The sequence below is a fragment of the Electrophorus electricus genome, chromosome 6 (assembly GCF_013358815.1).
Source record: "Electrophorus electricus isolate fEleEle1 chromosome 6, fEleEle1.pri, whole genome shotgun sequence".
NCBI lineage: Eukaryota > Metazoa > Chordata > Actinopteri > Gymnotiformes > Gymnotidae > Electrophorus > Electrophorus electricus.
The window spans coordinates 23,152,565-23,177,074 of NC_049540.1; the positions used below are offsets into that span (position 1 = coordinate 23,152,565).

The 24,510-nt window shown below is 40.0% G+C and overlaps 3 protein-coding genes across 7 annotated transcripts; 1 reads left to right on the forward strand and 2 right to left on the reverse strand.

Annotated features, from left to right (window-relative positions):
- Positions 1-981: 981 nt before the first annotated feature.
- rb1 (retinoblastoma 1) lies at positions 982-23,911 on the forward strand. Of its 3 annotated transcripts, none has more exons than XM_027004631.2 (27): positions 982-1,268; positions 1,666-1,786; positions 1,918-2,021; positions 3,127-3,261; positions 4,638-4,673; positions 5,311-5,360; positions 5,644-5,754; positions 6,035-6,171; positions 7,192-7,269; positions 7,955-8,064; positions 8,175-8,255; positions 8,595-8,682; positions 8,826-8,942; positions 9,027-9,083; positions 9,169-9,200; positions 9,362-9,438; positions 9,740-9,945; positions 16,252-16,367; positions 18,712-18,848; positions 20,699-20,844; positions 21,133-21,237; positions 21,399-21,512; positions 21,697-21,842; positions 21,974-22,004; positions 22,414-22,556; positions 22,662-22,708; positions 22,876-23,911. In XM_027004631.2, the coding sequence occupies exons 1-27, from the start codon at positions 1,159-1,161 to the stop codon at positions 22,944-22,946; spliced, it is 2,706 nt and encodes a 901-aa protein (XP_026860432.2). In that variant the 5' UTR covers positions 982-1,158; the 3' UTR covers positions 22,947-23,911. The 3 variants fall into 3 exon arrangements, with proteins under 3 accessions (XP_026860432.2, XP_026860442.2, XP_026860452.2); XM_027004641.2 differs by having other exon boundaries at positions 22,665-22,708; XM_027004651.2 differs by having other exon boundaries at positions 8,178-8,255.
- Positions 9,998-11,123, reverse strand: LOC113574040 (lysophosphatidic acid receptor 6-like). Its single transcript, XM_027004693.2, has one exon. The coding sequence runs from the start codon at positions 11,121-11,123 to the stop codon at positions 10,188-10,190; it is 936 nt and encodes a 311-aa protein (XP_026860494.2). The 3' UTR covers positions 9,998-10,187.
- lpar6b (lysophosphatidic acid receptor 6b) lies at positions 12,431-15,571 on the reverse strand. 3 transcript variants are annotated; one of them, XM_027004681.2, is made up of 2 exons: positions 14,251-15,571; positions 12,431-14,133 (listed from the first exon to the last, which is right to left on the reverse strand). In XM_027004681.2, the coding sequence occupies exons 1-2, from the start codon at positions 15,020-15,022 to the stop codon at positions 13,991-13,993; spliced, it is 915 nt and encodes a 304-aa protein (XP_026860482.2). In that variant the 5' UTR covers positions 15,023-15,571; the 3' UTR covers positions 12,431-13,990. The 3 variants fall into 3 exon arrangements, with proteins under 3 accessions (XP_026860482.2, XP_026860474.2, XP_026860465.2); XM_027004673.2 differs by having other exon boundaries at positions 12,431-14,922; positions 15,238-15,566; XM_027004664.2 differs by having other exon boundaries at positions 12,431-15,568.
- Positions 23,912-24,510: the final 599 nt, after the last annotated feature.

A 24,510-nucleotide genomic window follows, 5' to 3' on the forward strand; every position in this document is an offset into this window, starting at 1 on the left:
ATTCTTACTTGTGAAATTTGTCTCAAGTATCACCTTTTAAAATTGCTGAATTATGCTTTGATCAGGCGCCATTATCAAGACTTAAACCTTTAACTCTGGTTAAATTTAGAGCTCAAAGGTTATCCACACAATTTCAGTTGTACAGCTCTGAAACCAAATTTATTCACATGTTCACTGTGGAACTTCATTGATCAGATTAGTGCTATGTACTGTAGTGTTAATAGGCTGGCTGCAATTAGAGTATATGTACACATTCTAATATACATTTTAATTTCTTAGACGATTTTTAATGTAATCTCTTGGAATGTAAAATAAGCGTGAATCGTTTGTCAACGTATTTTTTCCCTCCATTTTCATTTCTGTAATAAAAACGTATGAAGGATTCAGACCGTCAAAGTATAAACTATATAATATTTCTACTTTTATTTCTCGATATTATCTGTTTACTCCGTGAACAGCCCAAATTAATTGCTCCATATACTGCTTTGCTTACGGCTGAAAGAAATAGCGCGGAAAAGTGTAGACCTCTCATACAAATAATTCGTTTGCATATCCGTCTAGCATATCATGATTGAAATATTTAATATCTCGAATCCCCCACAAAAATACATTTCCCATGTATTAACTAAAAAACTGTTTAAAATAAATGTAATACTGCATTCGATGTGCTGCCGCTAGCTAGCTCCTTTGGATTTATCTTAGCTAACTAACGCTAGCTACTACAGAAGAATTCAGCATGAATGGGATTCGCGTGTCTGCTAACGGAGTAAAATACAGTAGAAGTAGACAGAAATTAAGTATAACACCAGCATTAGAACTACTGCGATCTGCAATGTTCAGTATAAAGCTTTAAGTCATTGTTCAAACAACAGTTTGTCTCTAGAGCTTTCCCTTTCACATTGTCCCGAAATGTCTAACCGTCGTCTGTTCTGTTTGTGGAAATGACGGCATTTCAGAGGATGTTGCGCAGAGGAGTTTTCCCGCGGTTTGAGGGTTAAAGGTGGACGAGGGTAGATTGCAATTCGGGCGACTCTATGTCTTAAAGTTTTATGACATTTAAGCGTTTCTTTTTAGTTGAAGTAACGTTTGGTTCCATTTCACTTTTGCTGTGTTTTATCTTGAAAACCCGGTCCTGACGTGCCCTAGCTGGATTTCGCTATGCCTCCCAAAAAGCGCAACATCGGGACCCCTCCAAACAAGGACTCGAAATCGAATAGCAAGAAGAATTCTCCAGATAGTAAAGATCATTCCGTCATTTCCCCAGATAAGTAAGACTTTTGATGTCTTTCCTATATAGTCTGCCTGTTATTCATCTAAGCAGTTAATCACTAGCTAGGAGATTCTCGCTCTCCGCTTTCGTGCTTATTTGTGCATTTGTTTTGGCGTCTAGCTAATGCTAGCTAGCGTAGTTTACTCAAACAGATGTCCCAGCTAAGTTCGTTAGCTAGCTAGTCTTTGTTGCTGTTCTTTTAAAAATGAACTAGATGAAGTTTCAAAACGGAAATTGGAGATGTACGTTTACTAAACTTTTCTGGACCCCTATTTTGTGTATACACAAGATGTACCAAACTTTTCCCTAGCTCCGTTAGCCTGCTGTACAAAGTGTAATGACAATTGCCAAACTTGAGTGATCTGTAAAGGGGTTTTAACATTATCCTTTGGCAGGCACAAGGAGAAGGATTCAGCGTTTGTAACCCTTTGTAAAGACCTCTTGGTGACTAACACCGTGTGTGACCATGCATGGGCAATCTGGGAGACGATGGTGAAATCTGCGGAAAAAGTAAATGTATGTAGTCTTTTTTTTCTTTTTTTGCAAGGCATTTATTGTTCATGTATTCAAAGCCGGCTGGTGTTGGTTTTTTGTCGATAGTGCAGATACATGAAGTTTATGTATGTGCGTGGTACCTTTTGATGCAGGGTTCAAACAAACAACTTTGGGGAGCCTGTATGTTCATTTCAGCAACAGACATGGAAGATGTCAGCTTCACCTTTACAGATTTTCAAAAAGCAGTTGGTATGAGGTAAGACCCTCAAAATGAACAACATGGTAATGAAGGTTCGCTGTCTATAAAGTGTTCTTGATGCTTTCCATAAACTGAATTCAAAAGCTAGCAGGAGATGAACGGTTGCTCCTCTGAAATAAAACGTGAGCCTTGGACATGTTGGTTGTCAAAGCCTGTATGTACTCAAACACATATACATTTTGATTTATGTGGCAAGTTGATGGCTTTGTTTTGAGGCAAGCTGCACATCCCCTTGGTGTTTAGAGACAGTAGCAATGCTAAGGTCAAGGGAGGAGCTCAGCAGAGAGCTGAGCTGAGATGGGAGCTCATGTGGGATTCGGATAAAGATATAACTTTTTTTTTTGAAGGATATAAAATTAGATTTTGTATTGAGTATAATATCCACACATATTAAATATTTTAATGTTTTGCATGGGGTATTCGCTGACAAATACGTCTTCACAAATAGTATCTAAGATTCTAGCCAATGCATCTTAAGCCTTGTCATTAAGCCATCTCTTTATGCAGCAAGTTGAAGAGCAACTGCAGCTGCTGGCTCTCAAACCTTTAATGATGGATACTGCCTCATTGTTGTGGTTCTTTTAATGAAGGGAAAGTATAAGTTTGTGACGAAACATCAGCTTACTTTGTGCATTGTAACAGCATAAAAACTGACCATGTTAACTATCAGTATGAGGTGCAGATATGCCATCATACACTTGAGCATAAGTTGTTAATACATTTAATTGGAATGTGTATTCAGCAATGTAAATGTTCAGTTTGTGATAAATTACATTTCTGCACTTCATAAGGACAGCTATACTGATTCAGTTAACATTTGCCATAGTTTTCATGTTACAGTGGGCTTTGGCAAGTCATCTCAGTTTATTCACAAATTTTCATCACTTTGATAACAACAATTATGTAGACTAGTAGCTTCCAATTGCTTACTTGATTTCTGTTGATTTGTCCTAATAGACAAGCTTTGACTTGTACCACACTGTTTACCCTGGTTGCATTTTGTTTTAGGGGATTATGTCCATCACAACTGTTGATTTTTAAGTTGTTTTGACCTTGAATCTGATATTTAGCCTAGGTATTTATATTTGTTGTTCCAATGCAGTGTGAAACAATTCATCAACCTACTGAGGGGGATGGACGAGAATGTGGACACAATCAGCTCGAAAGTGAACTCTGTTGTAACCAGGCTCGAGAAGAAGTATGAGGTTTCGCTGGCGCTCTATCAAAGATTTGTGAAGTAAGACTGTTTCCATGGTTTTGTGGATTAAATTGTTGACCAAATGTTGGACAGGAAGTCAGAATAGTACTGAAACAATCCATGTTTGTTGGTCGATCATGCAGTGCCATGGTTATCTTCACTCTGGCACATTTGTGTAAATTAATACAAGACAGTGGAGTTGCAGTATTGTGACATCGTAGTGTGAAGTGGTAGTGGTGGTAGTAGTAGTAGTAGTAGTAGTAGTAGAAGAATGTCTGCATTTAAATGAAATATTCTTGTGGCGTATCTGGCACCATGGCTGCAGTTTTGTCAAGGAATCATTTGTGATTTGTATTGTGTTGTCTGAATATAAACATAACACTCTTTGGAAATGGTATGCCAGTCTGCACTCGAAGTGGTGTTCCAGTCAAAATTACAGTTCATGAACCAGCATTGATTAGAAAGTTTGAAGCATTATAAATATTGCTGCAATAGCTCCCCTTAGTCAGAACAATTGAGAAGCTTTAAAAAAGAGTATTATGTTCATTACTTATAGGTCTTATTGTCGTATGAAACTGGTCATAGTAAGATGCTTTGATTTTGTATGTAATGTTGTTGTATAATAGTGCAGTATTACCCTAATTTAGTTTGTTGTAATTCAGTTTGGATACCAGCTATCTGGAGCCCTGCAGTTCTCCAGTAAAACTTTTGTTTCTGTGGTGTCATCCAGGCAATGTGGTGGGAAATTATCCTATTCTTTTTCTAGTCTTACTTGTTTAGAGGGTGTATATCAACAGTCTGAAATGAATTTTGAAGTTTACAAGTCATTGGCCAGACTGAGGTTGCTTATGAACACCCTCTGAGCAGTGAAATGAAATGATGTGATTTCAGGGTTTGGGTCTGGTTTAATCGGGTTGAAGGGTGGTTGGCCACCGTGGATGATTTTGACATCGCTAATCAGAAAATTGTCATTTCTGTGCCTCTGCCCCCTCCTTTTTTCAGCTTATACCTTATTGTTGACCTTTTCCCCCTGACTCCAATGAAACAACAGTATTCCCACTGCACAAAATGCCCTTGGAGTTGCCTGGCCATCTTCCTTACAGGAAAGCCAGTTGGCCTCAGCTCCAGTCTGTTTTCTAGACTGGTTGAGTAGTAAACAGGTGGGATGGTGAAAGGACTGATCAGAGCCCAGGAAGAGCTGCAGTCAAATGGCAGGACTGCTCCATGGTTTTATAACTCGCAGACAGCTTGTAATAAGCAGCTGTCAGTTGTAGACTGCATGCTGAAGAAATGCATGCAAAAAACATGAATGTGTGTTGTAGAGGATTTGTTGTACTGAAAGCATATGGATAGCATATGGATGTTTAAATGAACTGAGGAGCACATTAACTAACATGAAATTCCTCTTTCCCCAGAACATGTGATAAAATCTATTCTGTGCCTAATGATGAGTAAGTAGAAAGTCCCATTAACATATTCTTTCTGTTCCCTACTCATTATAGCCTTACTGGGCTTTTTTGTTTTTTGTTTTTTAAATACAATCCGTTATTACATTCACAGCTTTACCTAAAGCAGTGGTTTGGTTAAAAATGTCATTGATCAGCATAAATATGCTTGGTGTCCAACATTTCTCTTATTATTTGTGTTGGATCAAAGCACCAATGGTAGTCTAGACACGTGACCTAATTTCTTAGGCGATGCCTCACAGACATTCTAAATGTCATATTGTTTGGGCAGCAGTCATGTTTAACTGAAATTACTTTTTGTCTGAAGGCCAAACTGTACCCAAAAGCTTCTTGTGCTGTACTGCACACTACTACTACTTGCACCTTAAATTTGAAAGGAGTAGTCATGGTTGTACAGATCTTAACATGGTTGCTCTTTAGTCTTACATTTGTAAGTGCAGACTACATATTTACATTTATGGCATTTGGCAAATATAAAATTGAAATGATTTTATATAGTTTAAAATTTTGCCAGGTCTAATTGACTACATTTGGGGTAAATGCAAAATGGTAAAAATGGAAAATTTGTGAAAATTTAGATTTTTATCATTTCAAAATGTCTCGCAATTCTCTCTCTATACAGGAGGCAAGAGCTTTTATATTGTACCTGGATCATGTTTCTTTTGGCCAAAGGTGCGTCAAATCGTTATTAGCTAAATAGTTGACTAACCGCATGTATTCGCATCTTCATACCAGTGCCTCTGTATCCTAAGCACCTTTGTCATTTTCACCAAAGTCCTGGTATGTGGTATTTGTGGGGAATTTGAAACTGTGGTGTTATTGTTTGCTTCATTGAATGCCTGGGTATGCGAGTGCAGTTTGGCCACTGCACATTTCAACAGGATGTGCCATCAACACTGAGTCCACCCTATGGGCCCATGTTGTGTATCTTTGCTGTACCTCATTGACTGTGCAGGAAGCATCCTCCAGATGGAGGACGACCTGGTGATTGCCTTCCAGCTGCTCTTGTGTGTCCTGGAATACTGCACCAAGCGCTGTCCATCTGATTTCCTCCAGCCGCTCTACAGTGAGTGCAGAGTGTATCTGCAAGTCTCTAGAGAATGAAGCAGTTTAGTACTAAAGCAGATTGTTTCTGTTGAATCAGTCAGCCTAGTACATTGTTTTATTGCATTTGGTACAATTATTAAATTTATTTTTCTAACAAATGGATTGAAATCTAGTAGTTTTTTGTTTTTGTTTTAATCTAGTAAAGTTAATTCTAACTAAAGATGTGAGTACTTGGAGAAGTGGTGCATTGTGAGTTGTGATCCACAAGCTTGTCTGTCTCTCTGTCCCTGTCATATCAGAGTCAGCCATCAGTGTTTCCACCCAGGGCCTCCCAACTCGGACTTCTAGGCGCAACAAAGCCAAGCTTCAGCTTCCTGAGGTGGACATGCAGTTGCTGGAGACTCTCTGTAAAGAGAGCGACTGCAGTGTAGATGAGGTCAGGAAATGCCAACATGTGGTCGTGTTTACCTGAGAGCTGAAGTATGAGTGCTGCGTGCGAACTGGATTTGTATGTTTCATTTCCTTTTGGGGAGCAGTTTCCTCCCTAAACCATTAGCCAGTTTCACTTTCTCTGCAATCTCATGTGCTTCATGCACGTCCTTCATGTTTTCTTGTTAGTGAGTCATAGATCGAGAAATCATTTAAAAATATACATAAAGCTCTGCTAGCACATTGTCCTGTGTGGTAACTGCTATAGCAGTGCTGGCCTCTGTATTTTACCGCATCATTGAAGGATATAATGTATGAAGGAGCACTGTAACAAATTTAAAAATAAGAAAAAAACTCCATAGTGTGCTAAATAAGAGTTGTGAACATTCTAAATTGTTCTTTGAACAATCTACTACTTATATTCTTGTGCAAATTATTTTTTCCTACAATGGCCAGATCTTTAACCATCTTGCATGCAAATATAAGCATTCACCATAGCATCATAGTGTGCACATAGCATATTTTGCAGCCTCAGTCAAAATGCCCACAAAGATCTGAAACTCTTGAAGGGCCAAGCTGTTTTAAAGGTGACTCAGAATGCATTTATTCACTATTTTAAAAAGTTGTTCTCTGATGTCTATATGTATGTGACTTTGGATGGGGTAAAATATGCCCATATCTGGTTTTACATGCATGCCCCTTTACAAAACTGTGATTTGGCCCTAAAATGAAACAACTTTGTGTGTGTTTCTTAAAACTTGCCAGTAGCTAAAGTTACCTATACTAGCTAGGTAGCTACTTGCTTTCAGTCTAAACACCAACACAAGGTAAATTTTAAAAAGTCATAACAGTTAGAAATGGGCAGTAAACCTATGATCTTTCCTTTGGCGTTCAAAATCCTGGCTCACTAACCAACTAATATCCCTTATGTGCACTGTTATATGCGTTCCTGCACTACATTGCAGTTTCCAGCACTGTCTTGGCAACTGTCAAGTTGCACTGACCACATTGCTTCTTGTAATTGCAGGTAAAAAATGTGTACCAAAGCAGTTTCTCTGTCTTCTTGGACTCTCTGAACCTGTTGGGATCACAAGACCTGCCGGCTGTAAGGAATTTTGTGAAGTATTTAATATCATAAAGCATTTGGGTTTTGCCTGCCTGTCACTTTGAAAGCTGCTGGCTAACTGGTACATTACTTGTAAGGTCATAAGCTGCAGTGAGAACTATGTTCATGGACTATTATGATCATTTTCCTACATGTTTATTTTTACTGTTAAATTTTACATCTGCCTTTTATTTTAAGAGAAAGTAAATGCTGTTTCCACGTTGTCGTATAATGCTGTCATTTCCTGTTTCCATTCACGTGCTCTTAAGATTGAGCTACCAATACAGCATAACTACTTGTCTAATCTAGAACCAACATTACTTATAAGTTCTTGTGGCATATTAAATGCCAATAAAATTCTGAATCCAGGAGAAAGGGATTTAAGAGCCAATTATGTTCAGTGTTGAAAATGATCTGTTAATATTTACTTTGAGCTAAAATTCTGAATGGATAGACATATTGGCAGAAAACGTGTAAATTGAATGTCTACATTCAGTTGCGTGGTAACTAAGTGCTTTTTGTGGCATTTGATTGCCTCCATTTTATGGATTCCCTCTGCTCTTTGAGAACTGGTACTATTGCCTTTGCTTCAGCAAAATGTAATGGCTTGTAAAACCCTTCTGTACCATCATATGCTCTAGGTTTGAGATCTCAGATCAATGTTTTAATCTAGTCCTCTCCATAGGTGGACACTCTGTCCATAAAGTATGAAGAGATCTACCGTAAAAACAAGGACTTTGATGCAAGGCTATTCTTGGTTGATGATGAGACACTCCGGCCAGAAAAAACACTAGTGTATGTGTTGCCTTTAACCTTGTACATCCACGATCTTTGTAAGAACAGTTCTTTCTCTTTAGTCACATGTTTGCATTTATCACACTGATAGTACATCACATCTCTTCCAGTAGCACTACAGTGGCGATGACTCCCAGAAAGAATGAGACTGGGGAGGAGAACTCTCCTGTTCCACCACAGACTCCAATCAGGTAGGTGGGCTTGAATTTATGTGCGAGTCAAACTGTCATGTTGCTAGACCTCTGGAGTCTTTGAGCTGTTACTGATTTCTGGCAAGCAGTTACTTATGTGATATGCCATGTAATGTCAGTTTTATCTATTTGCATAGACCCCTACTGATTCACTAGATACCAGATCTTTATCTTGGTTTTAAAGGTCCACAGATGTACATTGGTGGACTTAATTTGCCTCTCTAAACTAAAGCATCTCTCACTCTCTCAGTAACCTCTGCTTTGTATTTCACTTCTCTCGGCACAAAAACACATGCTTTCCCTTCTGTCTGAAAGGTTTATCCTTTTTTTATTTACCAGAGCTGCTATGAACTCAATCCAACAGCTGAGAGGAGAACTTACCTCAGTCAGTGACAAGCCCTCCAGCAGTCTAATTGTTTACTTCAAGGTACACCTCTAACCAGAAAAACAGTAACTGTGCTGAAGTTTTTACACCCAGCTTCCATTTCATGTTGAATCATATGGTTATTTTTTGTTTTTAAAATATAGCTCTCAATAATTTGTTAATGTTTCATTGGTGTGTTCTTTCAGAACTGTACAGTGGACCCATCGGATGAGATTACTAGCCGGGTCGAACAGCTAGGTCAGGTCTTCAGCCAGAAGTTTGCTCAAGCTGTTGGCCAGCGCTGTGAAGGCCTCGGCAAGAAAGTAATGAATAATTTATTTCCATCCAGTCAACAGATCTAGGTTTAGTGCTGTGAAATGGAACTGAGCGTGTTGTCTGTTCTGCAGAGGTTTACACTTGGTGTCCAGCTTTACTACAAAGTGATGGAGTCGATACTTAAATCGGTGAGTACAGCTTCTGCTTATGGATGTAAAACCTCATTTGCATTTCCTCTCGACTTTCTTATGACTGTATCATTGTTTTTATTAGGAGGAGAAGAGACTCTCTGTGCAAAATTTCAGGTAAAAAGCCTGTGTTAACAGGCTAAATCACCACATCACAGCTTGTTTATGAAGATTTCTCAGTGAATCGGTGGACCTAGTGAATCAGTCATGGCTCTGAGATCTAAAGCACAGACACTGAGGGGGGTTTTTTTGTTGTTGTTTTTGTTTTTCTTTTTCAGTAAACTTCTCAACAATGCTACATTTCATACCTCACTCCTTGCATGTGCACTGGAGGTCGTCATGGCAACCTATTTTGGTAAGTTGGGTTAAAGCTACTTCGTTTCTTTAGCTGTACAAATACTATTCTGACTGCTGTATCACTAAACCCATAGATTTATTGTTTTTATTTTAATTTAAATGTTAATTTTGCTTGACTGTTTACTGAGAGTAGAATCCTTAGCTCCCACAGAAGAATGATGTTTAATACATGCTAGCCAAGTGAAAAATGACCTTTCCCTAAGCCTTGTACTCATTATAATTATGTATTATACTCATTTTATTATGTATTATACTCATATAATTATACTCATTTTAATTATGTATGTGACCAACTCTAGGCAGCTGTGTGAAGAATGGGGGTGACGAATCTCCCGAAACTGACCTGCGCTTCCCTTGGATCCTGGATATCTTCCACCTTCATGCCTTTGACTTCTACAAAGTGATAGAGAGTTTTATCAAGGCGGAGCCCACCCTGAAACACGACATGATCGAGCACCTGGGCCGCTGTGAGCAGAAGATCATGGAGAGCCTCGCATGGAAAACAGTGAGTCACGTGCATTACTACACATGACTGACTGGTTCTGATTTAAAAATAATAGTCACAGAATAACTTCCTCAGCATGTACAAATAAAGATTTAATTACCTCACTATCATTTCATGTTAAAACTGTTCTCAAAAAAGAGTACATTTTAATGTTGAAGTTGGATTTTCAGGGTCCATGGTAGCGTCAGTCAAACAAATTTTACCTTGAAAGTATTTTTCTCTCTGTAACTAGCACTAGAAGCTCACCGACCGCCAGTGCTGCCACCTTTGTGTCTGTGCAACATGCCGCTGGAGAAGTAGTAGACGAGCGGGTTAAGGCAGCAGTTGGCGCTGGCCAGGGAGAGCACCACGGGGTGCAGCGTGGCTGTCACTTTGGCCAGGCCACAGCTGGGCCACAGGCCCAGGTGGGTGAGTGTGTAGCCTAGCAGGTTGATGTGGTAGGGGGCGAAGCAGAGCAGGAAGACCCCCAGCACAACGTAGATGACGGCGAGCGTGTGGCGACGACAGTGGAGGCGGTGCGCTTTCCCGCGCAGCACGCGCAGCACGGCCCCGTAGCTGCAGAACAGCAGCAGTGCGGGCAGCAGGAAGGCAGCCTGCACCAGGCCCAACGCCCCCACAATTAGCCGCTGTTGCTGTGGCAAAGCCGGGTCCAGCAGGCAGGTTCGATGACCAGGCGAGGCTGCCGACAGCAGCACAGGCAGCGTCAGGCTCAGGGCCAACACCAGTGACCAGATGGCAGCACTGAGTGCCCGGGCAGCCCCTGCGCTCCTCAACCTGTGCTGCAGGGGGTGCACCACAGCAAGGTAGCGGTCCACACCGATGCACGCCAGGAAGAAGATGCCCCCATACAGGCTGACGTATTTGAGGGCGAAGGTCAGCTGGCAGAAGGTGCTACCTGGTGACCAGGTGTTGTCACGGTGCAGGTTATGGTAGTAATAGATGCGCAGTGGAAATGACATGGCAAAGAAGAGGTCGACAGCGGCCAGGTTGGCTATGTAGACAGCCGTGCTGGTTGGGGCCCGCGGCACCAGACAGAGATGCCACACCACCAGGCCGTTGCTGGCCAGACTGAGGACGAAGATCAGGCTGTAGGAGACCTGGTAGTAGGCAAAACGGTAGCCCGTGTCCACCGTGCAGGTGGTCGGCAGCAACGTACCCGTCTTGTTCAGCTGATCCATTGTGGCTGCAGTTGTGCTGGTCTCCCTGGGAGCAACAGTCCAAGCCCACAGGCTTTATCCCTGTGTAAAATGATTAACCTGCCTGCTGAGAGCAACGGTGACCAACAGTGGGTCAAACTAATCATACCGATGTCAACGAAGCAGCATGGCAAACATAAGTTATTGCACTTCTATGTACTTTCAATATTTGCACACTGCACATGTGTATGTACCCTTTGCAGAACCAGCCTAGATTGTATTTAATAGCTTCCATTGTCTGTGTCATCAGCGTCGCAGGTGTTGGTGACTGTGGCCCTGTTCCTTCATATAACTCATACAGTTTACTCACGCCATTTTTCATTTCTTTTATCACTTCTTCCCCATGTCTCCAGAGGTCCCCGGTGACTACGGCAGGATATCCGCTTTTATCTTTTATAGACCCCATAAATGTGGTTTAGCAATTATCTCCTTTTTTTTTATTATTAAATAATGATGGCTTTTGTTAGGGAAACACCTGAAAACCAGTTCACTCATCCTTAGGCACACTGTTGCAGGCATTCAACACAAGATTGCGCATTACAGCTTACTAGTTCCACCTTGTTGGAACTGATTCTGGGCCTCGTGATTGCGTTCAGTTGTCGGCAGCTACATATGTCTGCCTGACTTTGTCCAGTGGTCTAGTTGCTCTGCGCTGAAGGAACTGTGCTTGCACACCTCATTTTAGGTATTTCAATCTTCAAGCAAACCGTGCAAAGGAACTGAATAGGATAGTTTTTTTCTAATGTTATTTATGCTTCATTCTGTTACGTTTATTAACATAATGAAGTATTGCATTATTTGTAGCTGAATGTGTAGATATTATTTAGCCTCAATTTAAGTACTACTTTTGGTTTTTATCAAAATTAGTGTTTTTAGAGCTGTCCTTTTACAATCTATGAATTCCTAAATCATACTGCTCAAATATTCATAACACTTGGCACTATTTCACAACTTGCAGAATCATGTTTACCATTCTAAAGAATTGCATGTACCACTGCATGCTTAAGAAAACTGACATTCTCCAGTAAATGGGATTACCATTTCTCTGCTTTCTTGATTTCAGTCCTTTCACTGAAGGGGTATAGGGGGTTGATTCCAATGGAAGGGGAGTGCTGGGGAACATTTTGGAATGCTCTGTGCGCATTCCTCCCTTTTGCAGGCATGCAGTTACATGCTTGTTTTCATACCCATCCTTAAAATCATTTCAGTCACATTCAAGTTCTCATTCCCACTCTTTATAGTTATATTTGAAGCAGTAAAAGATGAATTGCCTTGTACAAAACTCCTCTTTTAGAGTATAAATTTGGGATTTATGGTCAGTGATCCTTTTGCATCGTATACAGTTTAATCCATGTAGCATATTACAAACTGGCAGTGACCTTGGATAAAATAATCACAGTATATTTATAGCACTTGAAGTTCAATTTAATGAGTTTTTATCTGCTTTTTCATAAGGTGAAAAATCTTGTTCTTGCCATTGTAGTTTCTGATGTTGCTTTTTTTTTGTTTGTTTTTAAGGAAGAAAAAGCATTGAGTTGTTGTCTGTTTTAAAAAGTGCAAAAATATCAGCAAATTTATGAAAGTACAAAGGGCCGATCATGGATTTATTTAATTAAAAATGTAAATGTAACGAGGCCTGAAGGGAGCCACCCTAACTGGGGCTCAGAACCCAGATCTGATGGGAGGTAAACTTGAGCTCTGACCACTAGACCAAAGAGCCAGCTCCTTGGCATAGCAGCCAGAGCACCCATTTAACGTTCAAATCTCGGGTAGGGTAGCTGCTTTCAACCTGTTGCAGTAAAATACAAATCTGACTGATGTAAGTAGAAGATGGTGGTAGTGTTTCAGCCTGTGTGGTGTCTGTGTATTTGACGTGAGCTGTCTCTTGGAGCTGACAGCATGACGTCAGATACTGAACCTGTGATGTCCAAGCAGCACAGCATTTGGAAAGTTTTTTCTCATTTAACTTGAGCTTTAGACATTCAGAGCACACTCACACATTCCCCTGGAGTGCTTATTTCGGTCTTCTCTTGAGATAGTCTTTTATCTGTGGGCATATGCTGCAGATAAGGAAGTAGGATGGATCTGGTATAACCATTTTGTACTAAACTCTGCCTTGGCAGTAGCGTTACCGTTTTGCTTAATGTCAGGGATTTCTGATTTGTATTTCAAGTCTAGCTAGTGAGCTGAACGGAAACTGTCATTGTTGCATTGCATTATTAAATTGCTTTTGGCTTCATTGTGCACAAATGTTTTGCATTGCAGACTGCACACCACTGAATAAGAGGAACAAAATGAAATTGTAAAAAAAGTTGGAAACAAAGGTTTAAAGTTTCTTTACATATCAATACAATGCAAAAATCAAGGTTCTCTACAAAAAGCACTCATTTTGTTCTATACACTTATTTATACACATATACTGAATAAAATGTAATCAATAAGTCCATCATTATAGAACATGTAGGCCCCATATTAGAAATGATTCACACTGCATTCTGTGTTCAATAATATCAATATTTGAGGCTACATTCAAGCTAAAGTCTAAACACTACTGAAGATGAATGTTAGCTTTGTGAACAACACAAAGGGAGCGGGGGTGGCTGGATAAACAATAATGAATACTGTTTACAATACATTGTTAATTGAACAAATATATAAATCACATGAACTAAGCAGTTAAGTGGATGCACACTGATTTCTAAACATTCATGGCAACTTCACAACACGATTTGAACCCATGTTCAAACATTTGTCAAAGATTCAAAATTATGAAGCAGTTTTTTTTGTTGTTTTTTTAAGCTGTTGTATTTTAAATTAGAAAGCCAGGCTTCTTTTTATATATACTCTTTTTACACAGAAGACTCATGCATGAATTTTGCTCTCAGAGACCTAAAGTTCTTCATTGGTGTGTCTCTGCTGTCCAAACCATCGCGGTCCTTTGTGTTTCTGCGGTTGGCGTAAGACTTATGCCTGATGGAATTCTGAATGGTTTCTGAGGTGAAGTAATAAATTACAGGGTCACAGCAGCAGTTCATGACAGTAAGGCAAAATGCTATGGGGTAAATGGTTCTGACCACATGTTCTACGGTGCAGTTCTGAATGACCTTACTTCGGACCAGGGCGTAAAAGACTAGATTGATGTTGTATGGTGTGAAGCAGAAGCAGAAGATGAGCAGGTGCACCACGATCATGCGCAATATCTTGGTTTTGTTCAGCTGCCCTCCACATTTAATGACGTCAGGGTTTCGCAGGGTCCGCAACATCATAATGGAGCAGAAAACGTTGATCAGCAGTGGAATAACAAAGCCCACAGTTTCCATGAACACCACGACCTTTGATAGGGTCGACTTCCACTGTGTGTTAGTGTAGTTCTCAAAGCATTGCTTGTTATTCCAACTTGACGTTTCCATTTTAAACCCTACCGAAAAGCTGCCTGACAGCACCACGAGCCAGACTGCACAGCAGGCGAGTTTTGCTTTCCTTTTGGTGCGCAAGGACCTGGAAGCATATGGGTAAACAATAGCCAGAAAGCGGTCAGCGCTGATGCATGTGAGGAATAAGATGCTCCCATACATGTTTGTGTAGAACAGCGTAACGGAGAGCTTGCAGAGAACTTCCCCAAAGGGCCAGTTTCGATTGATGAAGTAAAAGATCCTAAATGGCAAGCTGAGTACAAAGAGTGTGTCAGACACCACCAGGTTCAGCATGTAAGTGGTGGTCTCATTCCGTTGTTTCAGTGTACAAGTGAAGATGTACAAAGCCACCATGTTGAAAACCAGTCCTAGTAGAAACACGAGGCTGAAAACTGACTTGTACAGGATGTACTTAAAGTCATCATTTACCCCACAGCTGTCGTTTGTGCTATTGCCTTGCATCTTCATTTACAAAACTAACCGTGACAGCAATTTTTCACACTTACAGGTATGACAAATTTTCACATGAATGGTGACAAATCCAGAGATAGCATTGTGTATAGATATATTGAGTTTTCAACCCAGTTCATTAGCAAAAACATTTAGTAAATGATTAAAATGGCAAATTCAGTTAGTTTTGATTCGCTGAGTGTATGTTCATACTAAACAATTTCTAAACATACCTTCTGCATCTTGTGTGAAATGGTGGGTTTTTTTGGGGTTTTTTTTCCCCCCATGTGTGTTTCAGTGGGATGGAAATGATGCCATAAACCTATTTTAAATCCATTATTTCAAATGTTCTTCTTTCCACATTTGGAGATGTCAATTTCCAGTGGTCTTTGCCTTCCTTTTAGTGGCAGGATTGCATATTTCTCAGTCCTTTTGTACATGTGAACTCCAGTAAGTCCTTCCATTTCCCCTTGTTTTCTGTAGGGAACCCTGGGCCATAGTGCTACAGTTCACACGCTGCCTCAGCGGTTGTTAGAATGAGCCATTTGGCAGACAAGCAAGCTGAAGTGGTGGTTATGGGGAGGAGCAATAGAATGTGGCCCTCCCCTCACCCTTCCTGCCCCAGTTTGCTTTTGATTGCATGTAGCTAGGAGAATGTTCTCACTACCAGTTCTTGTTGCTTAGCCACTTTTCTTGGTTCCTGTGCACTGGGAGAACCACATGATTTCATTTACATTATATTCTTAAGTAGCTTCCATTGATTTTATCATTGTATGTGGTTTTATTTGTTTCTGTCTCTCAGATCATGAGAAGGCAAAGCAAAAGTTCCCAGAGAAATTGCTAAAAAAAAATTGCCATGACGTCAAATGTGCTTTTGCAGTTATGAATGCATGGTGTTTATTGAGCACACAAAATTTTGCGTGAGTTCCATCATCAATATCTTTTGTAGTAACCCTCTAGTTTTTCCAGGAAATTTCCCAGATGCTGTACCTCTTTGTTGCTTTGTTTTTACATATTGTCACATTTCAGATGTACCTATAGAAAGGTCATTTGGTTAAACATTTTAGAGGAGGAAAGTAAATAGTGTGGCTTGTTTAAAAGAAATAAACAGCATATTCAGACTATTTAAATGTCATTTAACATGTAGCTCATGGCAAAGCTAGCTCAACTCATAATGGACGTACAGCAGTAGCATCTGGGGACAGTTGTGGTTAACACTGAGCTTGTCTGTCTTGTTTCTATCCTAGGACTCCCCCCTGTTTGAGCTCCTGAGGCAGTCTCGAGAGGAAGGGCTTGGCGAACAGGCGGAGCCTCCGGCCACTCTGAACCAGCCTCTGCAGCATAGCCATACAGCTGCTGATCTGTAAGATGCTCAGTGGTCGGGGATTATAGTTCATTTTGTACTGAGTATATACAAATGATTTAGTCACGTACTACAAAATCTTTAGGTCCAAAATTTGCTTTCATCATTGAGGTTTAAAGTATGGGTTGTGTATGCTAGTTTCAGATCCATTAGGAAATCAGTGATGTGAATATGGTCACTGGAATTTTATTCACAGTAGTTTCAGTTTTGGAAAGACCGATTTTGTGATATTCCTTTTATGTATTCCAGCAAAGTAAGTTTTAAGGTTTCATCATCTACACACACTAATGCAGTCTAGCAGCGCATTTGACAATAAGTAATAACCTCACGACAGGGTTCTAACAGGACACAAATTAAGGGAAATCATGCTAGTGATTCAATACAAATCAAAGATTGAATTCTCCCAAAATTAATATTCCTGTTTTAAACATGACTACCCAAGGACAAGACGGGTTAAAGAATGAGCCAGACATGGATGCTAGCCTTTTTTTATTCTGTTAAGACAGTTTTAGTAGAAGAATGCTTAGTCAGCATCCTGACTAAGCATCCTGTCTCCTTAACCCATGAGATTATTTTAGACTTCCGTAGATGTTGAACAGGAACTCTTGGCTGCTCGGGCTGGGTCTGAGGAGCAAGCTCATGACCTGTTCATGCAATACCAGTCTTACGAAACCGCTAACCTTTGTCCACCCACAAACCAGCATACAGTTTTTATGGGTTATTATAACCCTGAGGGTTCTGGCTAAACCTTACTTTAAGAGCTCACAACAATACGCCTTCAGCTGGGCAAAGGTCCTTTCCCATAGGAACAGGCTGTGGCAGCAGTGGAGGATGCTCATGGCTATACCCAAGCCGGTCAGTGACCAGCATGCAGTGGTGATGAAGAAAGAAACTCCTTTCCTGACCTCTGCATCTCCCCAGCCGCGTTATTGTTTTTAGAGTGTGGTGTGTATGCTGATTACGTTAACTGAAATGACTTGGCAGAAAGTGGACTTTGATTTGTGCACTCAGTAGAGTGGTTAGAGTGATGACACGTTTATAGTGCTACATATGGGGAAGAACTAATGCTTTCAGACAAAGCAAAATGTGGTCAGTAATGCTTACATTATGGTAGTTGTCCTGTTGAGTAGGGGTAGTAACACCTTTTCTCCTTTCAAAGACCTGCAAGTTTTCATATCTCTTTAGACCAGGTAATCCGTGTTTGTTGGTTCACTCACTGTAGGAGTGTGTAGCCTTGTGTGTAGGAGACACACAAGGCTGTGTTCAGTGATCAGTCTCTAATTATCCAGACTATTCACTTTGACATTGTTTCTTATCAGGTGGGTGTGTCTGAGAATATTTGTTTATGGTTACAGTGCATGCAACAGTTATTCATTCTCTGTTGTTTTTAGGAACTTGCACATATACTTTAGTGCTCATTTCCTTGGGGTATGAAAATTATAAAATGTAAAAAAAAATGTATATATAAAATTTATTTTATTTTTTATTTATTTATTTATTTACACAAGTCATTGAGCTATCAGCTCATGGAAGCTCTAACATTTTCTTTTGTTTAGTAATTGTCTTATCCTTTAGTCATAAACTAAATTTAATTCCTTATACTTTTAAATGCGATTTCATGTTTAATTCATTAACTCTTCAATGTACTCGAATTACTGGTACAAATATGGACATTTGGTATTTGATGTAAGCGCTTTAGACATAACATATCAACAACAAATTATATCTATTAGTATACTTGATTGCACATTTTCTGTTTTATTAGTAACATAATAAATACATTTTAAATCTCTTCAAATTAAATTAGATATCTGGGTTTTGAATGAATCGTGAAAAGTCTGGGTGTGGATTTCTGTGTCAGTGTTTGAGCATTGTGAACAGACATTTTGGAGCACAAATATGGTCTGGAGGTATATCCTGGAGGATCCTTGTAGTTGCTCAACTGCTTAGTTCTATTTGCTTCTTTTCTTTCTAATTGGGTTGATGATAGTGTCATGTCCTCTCTAAAACCAGTGACTGATCACTTATATGAACTCTTAAGAGTGTTGGTTTGGAAAAGAAGTTGTTGATTTAGTTGGTGTTTAACTAGCTCATTTCATGAGTTGTTTCTGCTAACAGGGTGCATTTTGGTGTGTATGTTCTCTATGTATACTGTGCCTTAACTTGGTTGTAGGGACAAAACATCACCAAAATAATAAAACAAGTTGATGTTATTTTGCTGGCCCACCTGAGGAGTTTTTGATTTGTATGTTTTAACACAAATGTCTCTTTTAAAGTGAGTGTCTCATTCTGACTGTCTCTCTGTCTGAATGCACGTGTCTCACCACCCTCTCCTCATCGCCAGGTACCTGTCCCCTCAGCGGCCCAGCCGTCGGCTCCCCACAGCAGAGGCAGACAGCTCAGCACTGCCCTCAAGCCAGTCCCCTACACAAGGCCCCAGACAGCTCCGCTCCAATTCTCTCAGCCTCTTTTACAAGAAATGTACGTCATCCCTGATCTTTAAAACTTTAAAAGCGATACAAAGCTACAGCCTGACTCAAAACCTTGCTCCTTGCTAGGAGACGGTGTTCAGTGTTTAACATGTGATTGCTTCAGTCACACAGGCTATGAGATGTGTTCATTACCCACGCAGCTTTGATGCTGTGACTTTGTTCCATGTACATGCAGGTTAAGGCAATACTCCTTTCATCCTTGTACATTAGCCCCTCCCCATGGTGCTCACACTCTTCTGTTGTCATTTCTTATATAGCAAGAAGGTAATGAATTATCAGCTGAGTTTGAAGGCATTGTCTCGAAGCTTTCATTGTTGACTTGAGTATGAACACAAGCCTCCAAAGCTAAACTGTAAACTCACTTTGTGCACCCCATTAGACCTCACTAACAATTGGTTCTCTCACCTGTATTTGGAGAGCAGAGTCAGTACATAGTTCAGTCACCAGCCCACACCTTCGTGAGTCATCAGTTAGCTACTTGATAAAAGTGAGTTCAGTCACAGGCCTAACTTGTATCTGCTGTGGTGGTCGGGGGTGGGTGATGCCTAATTGTTGGTCACTGTAGCAGATTCAGCTAGTGATTATTTTCAGGAAGAGGTGGACACACAAGCTAAGGTGGGTTCAGTAGCCTGTGTTACTCCACTATTATTGTTAATTGAAATACAGTGGTGTCTGCAGGACATTTAGTGGGAGGGCCAGATGGGGCCAGTGTAAGTCTCAGGGTGGCACACTAAAAAGGCCGTACAGCACAGAAATGTCAACATGCACCATACAAAGGTAAAGACACTATATTGTATAAGAAATTGCTTTCTTTTTTTTAGTTCCTGGCTGATGTGAATATCTGACATCAGCCAAGCAGTCATTTAAATTTGCCTGTCAAATTCCAATTTCAGTGCAACATCACCAATAAATCTAAGGGTGTGGGCTGCTAAAACACAAATACTAATTATTAGCTAAAAAAATGTTTGTCCGGCACAGTATATTTTATTATTTACAAACATCTTCCACTCTTTGAATTCATTAAATCTACTGTAACATTACTAATGGGGGCATCACTTGCATTTTCAGAATATAGGTGCAAGAGAAAAATCCTAGATGCAGGCTACAAACATGGTATAAAGTCTACAGTAATCAAGTGCATGAAACTAAATAACTTCAGCGAATGCACTAAATATCTGCGCAAATGCACAGTAAAAACTGTTGTTACTTTGTAAAAAGCAGTAATCATTATATGAATGTTAACATGTTTATTTCATTTTGTTCAACCAAAAATGTGTTTTAAGGCAACAAGTGCAAGTTGAATATGTTTAGTGGATCAGACGTATTCTGATTGACTCTTTAACACTGCACTGCATGCACAGTCATTTTAGCAGAGTGACTGGAAGAAAGTATCTCTGAAATCAACTTGTGTAGTTAAAACTTGTAAATAAATGTATATAATTCGGGTAAAAACTTCATGAGCTTCCTGTGGAATTGCAGCATAACTTCTTGGTACGTGTAGCATTAAATGAATTTGAGAGAGATGGATATAAATAATTTAATTTTATTTATTTTTTTTAGGTTCTAAAACCTATACATTTATACTTCAATGTGAGGGGTATGATCAACAGCAAAACAGTTTGCCAACACAAAATTGAATGTATTTAACACAAACCATTGGATAACTAATTGTAAGTGGTGATAGAAAATACAACTGCATAAAAAGCAGATTGTTTGTTTTCTTTTCGAATACGCAAGTTCAGTTGAAAGAAATGACTAATTACATTTTTTTTTAATGTGAAATAGGATAGAAAAACTAGGAACTGCCAGCTGGTAGTTACTGTTTGTGTTTGCATGCAGTATACAGAATGGCCTACCTTCGGCTCAAGATGCTTTTCTCACGCCTCCTGACTGGTCACCCCGAGCTGGAGCCCATCATATGGACCCTGCTTCAGCACACGCTGCAGAATGAGTATGAGCTGATGAGGGACAGACACCTAGACCAGGTAGTGCATGCGCCCTGCCTCTGCAGGATCACCAACTTTAGTAATTTAAAATGGAAAGGTTATGAATGGAGAATTCTCCAAGGGCATACATTAGTTTGTTCTCCAGGCTAAAATTAGTCACCTGGGGTTTTGAAAGTAAACGCACATTATGGGCTAAGACATGTTTGAAATATTTAACTATATTAAGATATATATTTTGAATTTTCAATTCATGCATTGACTTGTAAGCACCTGTTTGTTTACCAAGTAGATGAGAGAATTGTGTGCGGACCCCCTTCTCTGTTTCAGCTTTTGATGTCCTCTATGTATGCCATATGCAAGGTGAAGAATGTATATTTGCTTTTCAAGACAATTGTGACTGCATACAAAGAGCTTCCCAATACAAACCAGGAGGTAGGACCCCAAGGGATCACAGTTATTAGATCTGGGTTGTTTTGGTTTTTTTTTGTTTGTTTGTTTTTTTGAGTCTTCTACTGCTTTCTATAGTAATGAAAACTACAAAAACTGCAGTGGCCCATTGTGAATGCACTGTAACTCCCCATCACGTTCTCTAGACCTTCAAGCATGTGTTGATCAGGGAAGGCCAGTATGACTCCATCATAGTCTTCTACAACCTGGTGTTCATGCAGAAGCTGAAGACTAACATCCTGCAGTACTCTTCTCCTCGGGTAAGGTGCACTGGTTGCATTCATGCTTTCCACCTTGCTTCTACCTGTCTGCCACACTGCTTACCAGCTGTGTGAACTATGCTGCCCCCTTGTGGCCTGACAATATATTAAAGCGTTGCTGCTGCTGCTGCTGTTGCAAGCAGTTAAACCTTTGTATTACTGATGGTGGTACTATGTTTGTTAGCCTCCTCCGCTGTCTCCCATACCGCATATCCCACGAAGCCCATACAAATACCCCAGCTCTCCCCTGCGAGTGCCCGGTGGAAACGTCTACATTTCCCCTCTGAAGAGCAGCCGTGCCCCTCCAGCTGCCATGACTCCCCGGACCAGGTCAGGCCGTGCACCTACCCCACAGCCAGCACACTTCCATGGATCTCTCATCCTTTACAATGCTGCCACTTGTGTATTCAGTGGTTTGTCTTTTTTTTTTTTTTTTTTTTTGTGCGTGTGTTTTTGTACAGGATCCTTGTATCAATTGGAGAATCATTTGGGGTAAGGGATTTTAAACCCATATGTCACAACCATTGATTATAAGTTTGATTAGAAAACTGGGCTCTGCTAACTTCCCTTATACTCTTATTAAGCCTAAAGTTCCAAATGGAAACTTATTTGCACAGTAGATAAATCTTTAGCCAAAACTTGTGCAAGCCAGACAAGACTGCCCACTCATAAAGAATTAAAAAAGAATGTTAGCTAGAGTGCTAGTTGGTACTGAATATGTAGCTTTCACCCTTTTCAGTATGTCATGCCATCCACTCATGTTGACAGTTACTGGTCATGATACCAGTACCTCACAACCCTTTTTTTGTCCCACACCTTTTACATTGCATACTTGGTTTGGTGAAGGGTGCTATATAAATTATTGTTGTAACTGATCAAACTTGTTGTTGTTGTTAAACAGGCATCAGACAAGTTCCAAAAGATCAATCAAATGGTCAGTAGCTCCGATTGGTCCCTGAAGAGGAGTCTGGTAGGAGACTCTGCCCCCAAACCCCTGAAGCGCTTGCGCTTCGACGTAGACGGGCAGGACGAGGCAGATGGGAGGTAAGCTGTCTGAACACTTCCTTCACAAAACCGGCTTGTTTTGTTGTTCATCTTTCTTATTGACTTGATTCAGCATGAAGGCTGTGCTAATCTTTGTTTCTCCAGCAGGTCAGGTGGTGAATCAGCACTGATCCAGAAGCTGGCTGAAATGAGTGAGTCGCTCCGCTCCCATCTGGGGCCTTGTTAGTTGTTTGTGTTTGGTTTTTTTTTTGGTTTTTTTTTGTTCTTGTTTTGTTTTTCCTTTTCTCCACAGTTTGCCGGCCCTGAGCCCTGCCGTGGACTAACGTGTGAAGCAGCGTTTGTTTTTTGTTTTCCCCAGGCTCAGCCCGCAGCCGCATGCAGGAACAGAAACTGAAGGAGGAGGCCGAGAGAGGGGAGCCGGAGGCCTGAGCTGAGCTGCTGGAGGAGTTGTCACCCCCCCCCCCCCACTGCACCTACAGCTGGCCAGGCTGCCTTCAACCTGCTGTTTATTAGCCAGCTTTATAAATGTCTTCCAGGTTTTCTTTTTTGTTTTTGTTTTTTAAGACTACAGTCACTTGAAGTGTCTAAAGAGATGTTTGACAAATCAAACGCAAGTATACTTTCCAAGCATCACAGCCTCAACCATTTTATAACACTTGGAGAGAGGGAGCGTCATGGGAATTGATCATTTTAAAACGGATTTTTAGGGTGTTTTTTTTTCTTTTTTTAAATGGATGCATTTTAAAGACCCCCATGATTACTGAAGTCTTTTATTAAAATTGGAAACTAACTTGAAGTGTCTGTTTTTTCTGTTCTGTGTTTGAAAGAAATTTGAGACCTTAAGTGAGAGCAGTGCGGGTGGGAGGTAAAGAGGGGTATAATGTGTCTCAGGATAAGTTATATAAAGAAAAAGGTGGTTTTAGCTGCCTTCCCTCAATGTTTTTGACAGCCTGCATAGTTTCTCAGATTATTTATCATAAATATGACTACATCTGTAAGTGATTTAGTGTGTTACATGTACAAGTCACAATCATGGGTTTTGCTGGCACAGTATGGCCTTATAAAGGTAGGACAGAAAGCTGTCTTGTGCTGTACCTGTAGCAATGGGTCATTCAAGATTTTCCAAAGCATAGAATGTCCATATTGTGTTGAAAGCATTATAATGAATATAATTGAGAAAATGTTTGTCTTTAAATATTGTCTTTTTAGGTGTGTTGTTTTTGTTTTTTGAGATGACGTACTTTTCTATCAAACTTAGTTTATAGGATGAAGTACTTTTTGTCAATGTTAATTTTACCTACAGAATTTGGTGATGACTGCCTTGAGGTTATTTATGACTCATAAATGATTGTCTTTAGAAGAATAAAATATCAAATGTAGTAACTGGTGTCACACGTTGCTTTTGTGGGGTCCTGCTTATTTGCTAAAAAAAAAATAAAAATGCAGTAATGTATATTGTGAAATGGCTGCAGGAATAGTAACTTTTTTTTTTTTTTTTTTTTGGTCACTGCTTTAAAAATTGAGATGAAGTTGCAACTACTCGGGCACCATTTTAGGTCACTAACAATTGTGCTTGTTGGAGTCCTGGTTAAAGTCGTCCTGAGGTTTGTTGTGCAGTGGCCTAACTACATTGGCCGTCTTGTATACTTTGTGTCGTAGGAAGTGTGTTGTTTTTTTTTTTTTTTTGGGGGGGGGGGGGGGTGGTTTTTTTTCCCCTTTTGCTCCTGTTTCCCCTGAACCAAGCATACTCATTGAGGTTTTTGTTTGGCCATCCTGTCTAGTGTTTAAGCTTCTATGTATTGTGTGCAGTGATTCTTCACTCAGGAAAACTGCTCTGTTAAGCTGAGTTATTAGTAAATGTTTCAGAATTCATACTCGTTGGTGTGGTTAAGAGGTAGCTCTAAGATCTGTGGTTTATTTATTTATGTTTGTTTATTTATTTATTTATTTATTTATTTTAAATCTTTGTCTCCTAATAAATGTCCGAGAAGCA

Bases quoted from the DNA above. Each gene is read 5' to 3' on its own strand.
- rb1 (XM_027004631.2), top strand. From the start codon at position 1,159: ATGCCTCCCAAAAAGCGCAACATCGGGACCCCTCCAAACAAGGACTCG. The intron at 9,946-16,251 runs GTGAGTCACGTG...TTTCTATCCTAG, and splicing joins AGAGCCTCGCATGGAAAACA to GACTCCCCCCTGTTTGAGCT. The intron at 22,557-22,661 runs GTAAGCTGTCTG...TTGTTTCTCCAG, and splicing joins CAGGACGAGGCAGATGGGAG to CAGGTCAGGTGGTGAATCAG.
- LOC113574040 (XM_027004693.2), bottom strand. From the start codon at position 11,123: ATGGATCAGCTGAACAAGACGGGTACGTTGCTGCCGACCACCTGCACG.
- lpar6b (XM_027004664.2), bottom strand. From the start codon at position 15,022: ATGAAGATGCAAGGCAATAGCACAAACGACAGCTGTGGGGTAAATGAT.